General features: G+C 35.6%; 1 protein-coding gene across 1 annotated transcript in view; it reads right to left on the bottom strand.

The window, feature by feature from the left end:
• Positions 1–8,077, bottom strand: part of mrc2 (mannose receptor, C-type 2) — a 45,482-nt gene extending 37,405 nt beyond the window's left edge. Inside the window, exon 1 of the mRNA XM_073832653.1 lies at positions 7,957–8,077. Within this exon, the coding sequence (XP_073688754.1) occupies positions 7,957–8,077 (121 nt within the window). The remainder of the gene's footprint in view (positions 1–7,956) is intronic.
• Between the last annotated feature and the right edge of the window lie 3,944 nt (positions 8,078–12,021).

The following is a 12,021-nucleotide window of genomic DNA, read 5'->3' as shown; positions in this document are numbered from 1 at the left end:
ATGGGAGAAACACGAAAAACCGTGTTCGGTAATCGGCCTTCGGTCCAGTGTTACGTTTTGTTCGGCTTCTGCTTCGGCCAAGAATTTTCATTTCGGTGCATCCCTAGTCCTGAATAAACTATTTCACGAAACAGATGTTTCTATATCAGGGATAATCAAATCTGGACCTCGAGATCCATTTTCCTGCAGAGTTTAGCTCTTACCCTAATCAAACACACCTGAGCACGCTAATCAAGGTCTTCAGGATCATTAGAGAATAACAGGTAAGTGAGTGTGATCAGGGTTGGAGCTAAACTCGGCAGCGCATTGGACCTCCAGGGTAAGATTTGGGGAACCCTGTTCTATATACTCCACAATACAAAATAATAACTGAATTTATAAAAAATTACCCTGTTTAAAAGTTTACACACCCTTGAATCTTCATACTGTGTGTCGTTTCCTTAATGATCCACGATGGTTTTCATGTTTTGTGATGGTTGTTTCCTGAGTGGTTCAACTGTCTGTAGTTCTTCAGAAAAATCCAGCTCCAGCACATTGGTTTTGAGATCCATCTTTTCACACTGAGAACAAGAGAGGAACTCATACAGAACTATTACAAAAGGTGTTTACTGATGCTTAAGAAGGCAAGACAATGCATTCTTTTACATCGGGGGTGTAAACCTTTGAACAGGATGATGATGATGTGTAAATTTGTCTTTCATTTTCTTTAAAGATCATATTTATTAATTTAGTACTGCACTTAAGAAGCTACATAAATACTTAAATGTTTCCCATAAGACAAATTAATGATAATTTACGCTTATCATTAAATTTAAAAAGTTTACACCCCCTTGGTTCTTAATGCATTGTGTTGCCTCCTTAAGCATCAGTAAATGTTTTCACCTTTTGTAATAGTTATGTAGTCCCTCAGTTGTCCTCCGTGTGAAAAGACATATCTCGAAATCATACATTCACTTTTGGAAAGGGTTCAAATATGCAGAAGATGCTGGATAGCCAAAGAACAACAAGGGACTCATGAACAACCATCACAAAACATGAAAACAGTCGTGGATCATCCAGGAAACGACACACAGTATTACAATTCTAGGGTATGTAAACTTTTGAACAGGGTAATTTGTATAAATTCAGTTATTGTTTTGTCTTGTGGAGTATATATAAACATCTGTTTTGTAAAATAGCTCATTCAGGACAGTACTAGGTACAAAATAAGATGCAGTTTTCATGATCCCTTTTATTTTGATAAAATTATTAACATATTTTTCTTTAGTACGACCTTTAGCGCAAGCTAGAGAAAGCTGTTTATAATGTTTATAACATACAAAAACACCAAATCGCTACAGGAGGCCTTTATTTACCCCCGAAGCCGTGTGAGGCACTTTTTATTATGGATGAAAGTGCTTTATTGGACTTCTTTTGGACTGTTGAACAAAAACACCTGCCCACTGCTGTTATAAAGCTTGGAAGAGTCAGGGCTTTTTTTTTTTAATATATAATTCTAATTGAATTCATCTGAAAGAAGAAAGTCATATACACCTAGGATGCCATGAGGGTGAGTAAATCATGGGCTAATTTTCAGTTTTGGGTGAACTAACCCTTTTAAGACTTTAGACTTTTAATTAGTCTAATGGGAGGACTAATTTAAAAAAAAGTAAGTAAACAACTCACACACTTAGATATAACCATTTGTTGTGTCAAAATAAGCCTTAAAATGGCATGAAAACATGATCTGTGGGAATTTTTAGTAAGTAATCAGCTTGGTGAAATTTAAAGTGAATCTCTTGTGTCTGTGACCAATATTTACAGAGCTTTGGTGACTAATGATCTGGAAAAAAAAAAAGTTAAAAGTTAACTAAAAAGAATAGCTGAACATAAGTTCAATTGTTACTGCCTTGAGTTGTTATTTTTAAATAAATGTAAAACGCTTAAAAACACTAACTTGGTAAGATTCATACTTGGCTTTAATAGACAGAATATTGATTACATTGTAAATGTAAAAACTTTAGTTGAATTTTTTTTTTTTTCTGATACGTAAGCAATGTTTATTTGATTATTAAAATGTGTCTGGGACATGAATTAAAATTTTATTTATTTTTTAAAAACCATGAACCCATCATCATCATTGTGCCCTTGAGCAAGGAGGCTACTTTAAACAAGTTCCTGCAAGGGCATCACTCCTTTGAATAAAAGCATTTGATAAATGACTACTTACTTCCCGAACTACTGCATAACATGAAACAGAAACAAATCCCATGACAACTGCCGCAGGATGCCAGTAAATAATGCATTAAAGAGCACGCAGTGATAAATAAAAAACAACAGTCAGATTGTAATGTCAAGTGTCTGCAGATCAGTAGGAGTTGTGTGATTAAAGAGAAATTAATAGCTATGGGTGATTTGTCTGAAGTACTGTTAGAGCACTGAGAGGGTGAACACCATCCATTAGAAGATTGTCGGACAGTTATTGAGTAGGCTGACAGCTTACAGGAAGGAACTTTTTTTCAGCCTGCGGTTTTGGCATGAATGCTTCTGAACCACCTTCTTCCAGATGGTAGAGATGAGAACATACCATGGCCGCGCAGCTAAATGAATTGTTTTTGCGATCACTGGTTACATAATGCTGATGATGACATTGATATGACTAGTGTGGGCGAAATTTGTCTCTGGATCGGAGACTGTGGAATGTTTCCGATTAATTGTTTTTTTAAGGTTTAAAGTGGGCCTAGGCCCTGTTAAAACATGCCTGATTCAAAACTTGCCATCTGAAACAGTCACCACACAAACACCAACTTAGAGCCACAGGCTAACTAACACAAGAAAGACTGCTGCACTAATGATATTCCACCTCAGGTAATAACCAGTTGATTGCTTGAGGAAAAATGTCGTTATCTTAGCAATTAGCCATTTTCTGATTAGTGTTGTTCGACTGATATTGGATTTTTAACAGCCAGTGCTATATATACACAGTTGCACTGAAGACAAATAAGATGTACACAAAATTGTGATAATGCAGTCTTATCTTGAACTTATTTTGATAAAACGTGTTTAAATGCTATAATCCAGGTCCCTGGAGCATCTACCAACTGAGAAAATGTGAAAAAGAACAACCCCACAATTGCTTTCTGTGTAAGCATGTGAGAAAATGAGCCACTCAGATTTCACTCCCCCTGTGATGTAGAAAGAGGAACTTATTATTATAATACCATACATTAATCTGCATGTTTCCACCCACGGCGCCGCCATTTTTTTCTCACAAGCGACAACGGTGTACCAATTCTAACGTCACGGCCAGTGTTATTTTTGACAACCATCTTAGATTTAGTCTTAGTCTTAGTCTTTTGGACTAAAATGCTTCTTAGTTTTAGTCAAATTTTAGTCACTTCTATATGTGATAGTTTTAGTCCAATTTAAGTCGGCGAAAAGCCAAAAAGGTTTTAGTCTGGTTTTAGTCTGGTTTTAGTCTAGTTTTAGTCGACGAAAAGTCAAAAAGGTTTTAGTCTAGTTTTAGTTTAAAAAAGGGGGAAAAGTAGTCTTTTAACAAATTAATGTAGGTCAGTAAGTATTTTGCTGTTGGGTAGTGTCACTTATAAGTTCTGAAAATAGCAGATCTATAGTTCAACACAATGTGAGCTTCCGGATCGACTATTTTCACCAATAATTACAATAATGAAGGAATGTTTTAGAACATAAAAGACAAACAAGGATGGAATGCTAAAACGGCTTGCCATACTAGTATAGCAAAGAGTATTTAATGCTAATACGGCTTGCCATAGCGTCAGATACTTTTTAAGTTTTAATTGGCATGCACAATAAGCAGAAATGTCATGCATTTTAAACGTCTGACGGACCACCCACTAACATTTTCGTCTATTCTCGTCTCGTCAACGAAAACTCACACACGTCTCGTCATGTTTTAGTCATCAACGAGCCATTTTTATGTCGTCAACGTCTCGTTAGCGTCATGAAAAAAAGTGGCGTCAACGAAATGATTTCGTCATCGTCATCGTTGACGAAAACAACACTGGTCATGGCGAAGGTTCGAGCAAAGCATGATAACCGTTCTGAACACAGAACACTATTTAGAGTCGCAGCCTCAGAGGAGACAAGAGAGCAGTGGATTTATTGATATTTGCTGTATATTAAGCTGCTGCCACACAGATCTAATATAAACATGTGATTTCTTTCCCAGCTGCTTACCTTCACAGACATAACCGACTGTTTTTGTAACTCATGTGTGGTTTTAACATAAACTTATGTGTATTTGACAGTTTAAGCGCAATAAGACTTGAAAGAGAACTTGGTTTCAATGTGACAGACAAGATAATCAAAACCAAACAAAATGAGTATCTGAGGTACGAGCTGTAAAGGCACAACTCTATTCTGGAAAAGGGGGTAGGAAGCAGCAGCTCATTTGCATTTAAAGAAACATGCATGAAAACAGCGTGTTTCTGCTTCCACTCAAAATAGGCATTTTCAGAAGGATATAATAAATAATCTGTGGAATATTTTGAGCTGAAACTTCACAGACACATTCTGGGGATGCCTGAGAAATATATTTTAGGCCTATATTGTAAAAAGTGGCATAATAGGTCTCCTTTAAAACTTTAAACACTTAAAAATGTTCTTTATTATAATAAAAAAACAAGAGTGTTTTCTGAAAGGTTCTTACAAGGAGCAAAATGGTTCTTCTATTGGATCTCTGCGGAAACCCCCTTTTCGAATGTTTTTTCAAATCTACTATCGCCAACGTATTAGAAACTAGCCGATGGCTTTGGAATTTGGGGTGTAAGTCCATATGAAAAAATACAAAGGATACCAGAAAATGGAAAAGGCAGAAGAAACAGGCACTCAATGGGGGGGACTTGGCCCCAACAAAGGGTGTGTGAGCTTAGTCATGTGGAGGTATGTGGTTTTCCTGAACCCTGATTCTAAGCTACCAAAGCTAAACATTTATTATTATGACAGATGTATTTTTGTTTTTCCCTTCCCCATTTTGGAGGAGGGTAATGAGTAAGGGATATGAGAGAGAGAGAGAGAGAGAAAGAGAGAGAGATGGAGTTAGGGGGAGGAAGGTAACAAGCCAGCTGGGAGACAGGGAGGAAAAAAGGAGTGAGGGAGCAAAAAGAAGGGTGCAGAGAGAGGTCAGGGTTTTGTATAGATGATCCTTTTATTCTGTAAACACCGAGATTGACCAACACACAGGAAATTCCGGCCGGTATTTGTTTCTCGGCTCCCGTTACTGAGCCCTTAACCTAGCCAGAGTTGTGACCTGAGATCTCCAACTGAGATAGAAACAGATCTAATATAAGGGTCTGCTGCCAGTTTTTTACTGTATTGGCATGTTTATGATACACAAAAAATGTAAAAAGCATAATCAATTTCCAAATAAAGAATTCCAATAAAGAATTCCAAATATTAAAGCAATTTATTTTAAAGTGTCAATGGCCCAAAAAACATGTATAATAAATATATAAAATATCTAGTTACAGCTGCTATCAGAAACAAATATGTGACCCTGGACCTGTCTTAAATAGCACAGGTATATTTGTAACAATAGCCAACAATACAGTTTATGGGTCAAAATGATTTTACTTTAATGCCAAAAATCATTAGGATATTAAGTAAAGATTTTGTTCCATGAAGATATTTGTAAATTTCCTACCGTAAATATATCACATTTTTGACTGACAATATGCATTGCTAAGAACTTCATTTAGATTTTCTCAATATTTAGATTTTTTTGCACCCTCAGATTCCAGATTTTTAATAGCTGTATCTCGGCCAAATATTGTCCAATCCTAGCAAACCTAATTTATTCAGCTTTCAGGTGATGTATACATCTTAATTTCAGAAAATTGACCCTTATGACTGGTTTTATGGTGCAGGGTCACAAATGTGCGTGGCAATTAAAACGTTTTACATGCCAAAATTTATAGGGGGGGAAAAATGTACGGTACACTGTGTAACCCGATTCCAAGTTGAGCATTACATATTAAATATTATTTTAAAAATTCAACATTTTGATGATGAAAATATCAAACTTTTAATTAAAAAACTATTTGAACTATCTAATTTAAACTAATGAAAGTTTTAATACTACAATAAACAGAAAACTAACCTTAAGTGACACTAAATACCCCCCCCCCCCCCAAAAAAAAAAAAATAGGGAAGAAAATAAAATAAAAAAACGTGCAACTACTTATGCTAAATATCATTGATGCATATTCCAAGTATGAAACCCATCGGTCGGCAGCTACAGCATTTTGCTCTGTCGGGTCTTTGGTGACGTATTACGCTTGTTCAACAACACTGCTCTGTTCTTCTAAACTTTTTTTTCCTTTTTAATAAGGTTGTGACAGTCCCTGACACAGAGGTGCAAAAACCTATCCTGTCTCTGCTGGACTGTGAAGTTGAGAGGAGCACTAAAAACTATATAAGACCACCGAGACGTAGACAGCCCTCAGCTGCCGCTCGTTATTGTGTAACCGGATATTTAGGGCACATCTGCTTACGGGGTGAGATGAATCAAGCGCTTGAGAACACAGGTTAACAGAGCAGTGAGAAAACAAGAACATGCATTTGCAAACAAGCACAACGACTGTCCCTTTATAACGAGAAATGTCCCTTCAACCACTAAAGTTGAGCTATAAAACATAAAAGCTGTGTGGGGATGATGGTGCTGCGTCTGTGAATGAGCTTTCTGAACGAATCTTTTAAGTGAATGAATCAAACTTTCATGAACTGGCTAGTTCAAAGACTCTCTCTTTTGAAACAAATCCTTTTTTGCCCAAGTAAATACGTGAACCTAAACCACAAAACCAGTCTTGAGTTGCACGGGTATATTTTTAGCAATAGCCAAAAATACAGTGTATGAGTCAAAAAAAATTATTAATTTTTTCTTTTATGCCCAAAATCATTAGGATAGAAGTAAAGATCATGCTCCATGAAGAGATATAAATAGAAATGTAAATTTCCTACCGTAAATACATCAAAACTTGATTTTTGTTTAGTAATATGCATTGCTAAAAACTTTACTTGGACAACTTCAAAAGCAATTTTCTCGATATTTTGATTTTTTTGCATCCTCAGATTCCAGATTTTCAAAATAGTTGTATCTTAGCCAAATATTGTCCTATTCTAACAAACCATACATCAATGGAAAGCTTATTTATTCCGGTAATGTATAAGTCTCAATTAAAAAAAAAAAGAAGTCCTTATGACTGTTTTTTTGGTCTAGGGCCACATATGATTAGTCTGTGAAGTATAGATGTAAAAATCATTTGTTGGATATACTAAATGAGTCAAATGTTGGACTTAGTTGGACTCTATGGAGCAGCATTTAACAAGACAGTTTTTTGTGATAAAAAATGAATCAAGCGAGTCTTATTTCTATAGTTTGATTTAAAGAAATTATGCCAAACAGCTGACAAAATGAGTGGGAAATTACATAAAGGCGCTATGTTGTTGTCCAGAAAACTGTTTTTTTATGTAAACTACTTTCAGTCATCAACAACTTCCTGTTTACAACGAATCGGCTGAGTAAACGATTCAGTGAGTCACAAATACCACACAAAAGCACATTCGCTCGTTGCCACCTACTGGCGTAAGTTAACTAAAGTGAATTCTCTTAGCGAATCGATTCAAATGGTCCGAGTCACTGGAGTGAATCAATAGCCCCACCACCAGCGCTCGCACTCCCCTCCCCCGGTCTTTCTTCCTCTTCTCACATCTGGTTCCACTCAGAGTTTGGACTTTCGTGGCATTCCTTCACATCAGTGCAGCCGGAGCCAACATAACACAACAGCACCCCAAATTAAACCAAGCCTCACATTATTAGTATCAATTTTAAATCACATAACACGTCTATAACCGTGACAACAAAGCACTCAGAAAAAATGTAAAGGTGTAACAAAAAACAAACAAAAAAAAAAGTGATAACGAAGCGCAAATGTTTTTTACCTGAGTGCACGGTGCTCCGCTCCAAGCTTAATAGTAGAAATAAATATAAAGTGCATCTGCAAACATTTATCCACGCGCGACTCCAACAGCCCTCCCGGTGCCCTCCACCGTGCTGATGCATGCCCGCGGAAAGGTGAAACGGAGAGAGAAACGGTTGATTTTCCTCTTTCCCGTTGGAAGAGAAACAGGAACGGTAAAGAACAGACAGGCTTTGAGAGTGTCAGTGTCGCTGTGTGCGTGGACTGTGATGAGTCCGGGCTGAATGAGAGAGGCAGACCGCTCACTTTCACTGCACACGCACACACTCACACGTCTCAGGAAAGTGAAGCAGAAGAAGGCGGAGAAATAAGTTTGAATGACTACCCGATACCCGGGATGAGTGTCCAGGACTGAGAATTTACCAGAAGTTTGCAACACTTTGCTGTGAGGGAAGAGAATTACGACACTCTTCGTTCTTTGTGTACATTTGCTCACATTCCGCATGGTAAGCTTGGGGAAATGAAACCGCGTTAAAAGTCAAGTACATATTCTACCCTGCATTTACTAATAACACATACAATGTATTACACACCAATAGTTTTCATACACAAACGAATTCATATTTGAGGTCAAAAGTTTACGCACACTTGCAGAATCTGCAAAATGTTGATTAATTTAACAAAATAAGAGGGATCATGCAAAATGCATGTTATTTTTTATTTAGTACTGACTTAAAAAAGATATTTCACATAAAAGACATTTACATATAGTTGCTCATGAGTCCTCTGTTTGTCCTGAAGTGAAACTGCCTGCCATTTTTCGGAAAAGTCCTTCAGGTCCCACAGTGGCAACACAGCATTTGACCAATGAACATTGCATCAACTACTGATTAACTCATTCATTTTCATTTTAATTATCACTCAGTAGGTTATTTAACCATTCGCTACTGTGTCGTTGGAAGACTTTTGTCTTTCAAACACATTAGAATGCACAAATTCCAACAATTTTTTAATTTTTTATTTAAATTATGTAATTTTAGATTTTTTTCCTTTCTTCGACTTCTACTTTGACGACTTCTATAGCTTCTGCTTCTTCCTTTTTTTTGTTTTTTTTTTTTCTTCGACTTATATGGCTTCTGCTTCAATTTTTTTTTTTTATTCGACTTCTTTGACTTCTATAGCTTCTGCTTCTTTGTTTTTTTTTTTCTTCGACTTCTATGGTTTCTGCTTCTTTGATTTTTTTTTTTTTTCACTTTTACTTCTACTTCTATGGCTTCTGCTTCTTCGATTTTTTTTCTTCGACTTCTTCTATGGCTTCTGCTTCTTTGACTTTCTTCAACTTCTACTTCTTCAACTTTTTCTATGCCTTCTGCTTCTTTGACTTTTTCTTCGACTTTTACTTTTTTCGACTTCTATGGCTTCTGCCGTTTTTCGGAAAAGTCCTTCAGGTCCTACAGATTCTTTAGTTTTTCAGCATTTTTTAACTCTTTCCAACAATGGCTGTATGATTTTGAGATCCATCTTTTCACACTGAGGACAACTGAGGGACTCTTATGCAACTATTACCGAAGTTTCAAACACTCACTGATGCTTCAGAAGGAAAAACGATGCATTAAGAGCTGGGGGTGAAAACTTTTGAACAGAACGGGAATGTGTAAATTTTTCTTAATTTGTCTTTATATCATATTTCTTTTATTTAGTCCTGTCCTTCAGAGGCTACAGAAGATACTTACATGTTCCCCAGAAGACAAAATAAGTTACATTTACCCTGATCTTCAAATTCAAGACCTTTTCACCCCCTGGCTCTCAATGCATTGTGTTTCCTTCTGGAGCATCAGTGAGTGTTTGAACCTTCTGTAATAGTTGCATATGAGTCTCTCAGTTGTCCTCAGTGTGAAAAGATGGATCTCAAAAGCATACAGTCATTGTTGGAAAGGGTTCAAATACACAAAAATGCTGAAAAACCAAAGAATTTGTGGGACCTGAAGGATTTTCTGAAGAACAGCAGGCAGTTTAACTGTTCAGGACAAACAAGTGACTCATGAACAACTATCACTAAACAAACAACAAACAATCAACCAGCTGTGGATCATTCAGGTAACAACACAGTATTAAGAATCAAGTGTATGTAAACTTTTGACCAGGGTCATTTTTATAAATTCAACTATTATTTGGATTTTTTCCCCACACATTTATGTAAACTATCTTATTCAGGTCAGCACTAAATAACAACATGCATTTCATATGATCCCTCTTATTTAGGTAAAATAATTAACATTTTGCAGATTCTGCAAGCTGTAAACTTTTGACTTCAACTGTAAATATATGACACTCCACAAACGGGGTATAGGGCCTAAAACCCAAATGGTCAACAGATGGTTAGTGGAAGGAAGTGCTTAACCCCAGGAGGTCAAACTAAATATTTATTTATTAAAAAGTGTTCAACATGTGTGACCTCAGGTTTCCCCTCCAGAAACCTGAGGTCAGTAAGTGAGTGACATACCATCACAAAGAGTCACAAAATCACTTTACAAAACATTTTTGTTCACTGTTTCTGGCTGGTGGAATGATCTTACCAAATCCATTCAGGATGCTGAATCCCTGACAACATTGAAGAGAGATGAAAACTCATCGTGTCCGAGAGCACTTAATCCAACTGAAAAAAAAATCTCTGTTTTCACTTTTCCTTAATCCCTCCCTGTTGTAGCTTGTACTGAAGCCTTGTGTTATGAGCACTTCTCATATTTATTTGCATCTTTATGATGAATCCTTTGTTGTATTCCTCATTTCTAAAGCCATTTGGATAAAAGTGTCTGCTAAATGAATACATGTAAATGACACAAAAAGGAAAACATTACTTTTCATGCAAAATTAATGTCATTATATACAAGCTTATCAAAGATGTCACACGCCAAAAACATGTTTGTCAAGATTTGCTCATCTAATGTTTTAAAGTCAAAGCACAATGTACTAATGTGCAATTGCCATTTTTTGTTTCTTACACTCTCAGAATAAATGTTACAAAAGCGATAACATTATTAGATTCCAAAAATTAAATAGCAGTAATTAGATTAAATTACAATATAAAGTTCATATAATCAGACTACAGTTACTTTTTATTGGTTACATAATTACATATTATTTACACAATTGCAATAAATTATTCATAATTTCTCCCTAATTCCTCTTTCATCTCATAAATGTTTTTAAAACATTCTACTGCTTATATACATTCATTCAGGTTTTCTAGTTTTGTGGACAAAGACCATTGACCAATGAACATTGCATCAACTACTGATCAACTCATTCATTTTCATTTTAATTATCACTCAGTAGGTTATTTAACCATTCGCTACTGTGTCGTTGGAAGACTTTTGTCTTTCAAACACATTAAAATGCACAAATTCCCACTATTTTTTCATTGAAATGTAATTTTAGATTTTTTTGTTTCTTTGACTTCTACTTTGACGACTTCTATAGCTTCTGCTTCTTCGTTTTTTTGTTTGTTTATTTTTTCTTCGACTTATATGGCTTCTGCTTCAATTTTTTTATTTCTTCAACTTCTTTGACTTCTATAGCTTCTCCTTCTTAGGTTTTTTTTCCCCACTTCTATGGCTTCTGCTTCTTCGATTTTTTTTCTTCAACTTGTACTTCTTTGACTTCTTTTATGGCTTCTGCTTTGACTTTTTCTTCAAATTATATTTTTTTGACTTCTATAGCTTCTGCTTCTTCAAAATTTTTAAAAAGAATTTGAGAATTTTGAATATTGTAATAATTAACTATCACATTTGCATGTTCAAGGTTCTTACTAAATTTTTATAGTAAATGTTTTATTTGGATTGTTATTTTTAAAAGATTCATTTAAATTTTACATTTTTTATTTAATTATTAACTTTTCATTATAAATGTTCATGCGACATCAGTGGTTCAACTGTAATGTTCTGAAGCTACAAGAATACTTTTTGAGTGGAAAGAAAACAAAAATAATGACTTTATTCAACAATTTCTTCTCTTCTTTCTTAGATGTCCTTACTACCTTTTTGGGCCTTGAATGTGTCAGTTGCCATCTATGCAGGGTCAGAAAGCT

Source organism: Garra rufa, chromosome 1, assembly GCF_049309525.1.
Source record: "Garra rufa chromosome 1, GarRuf1.0, whole genome shotgun sequence".
Classification (NCBI taxonomy): domain Eukaryota; kingdom Metazoa; phylum Chordata; class Actinopteri; order Cypriniformes; family Cyprinidae; genus Garra; species Garra rufa.
This window is presented reverse-complemented; position numbering and strand designations above follow the sequence as displayed.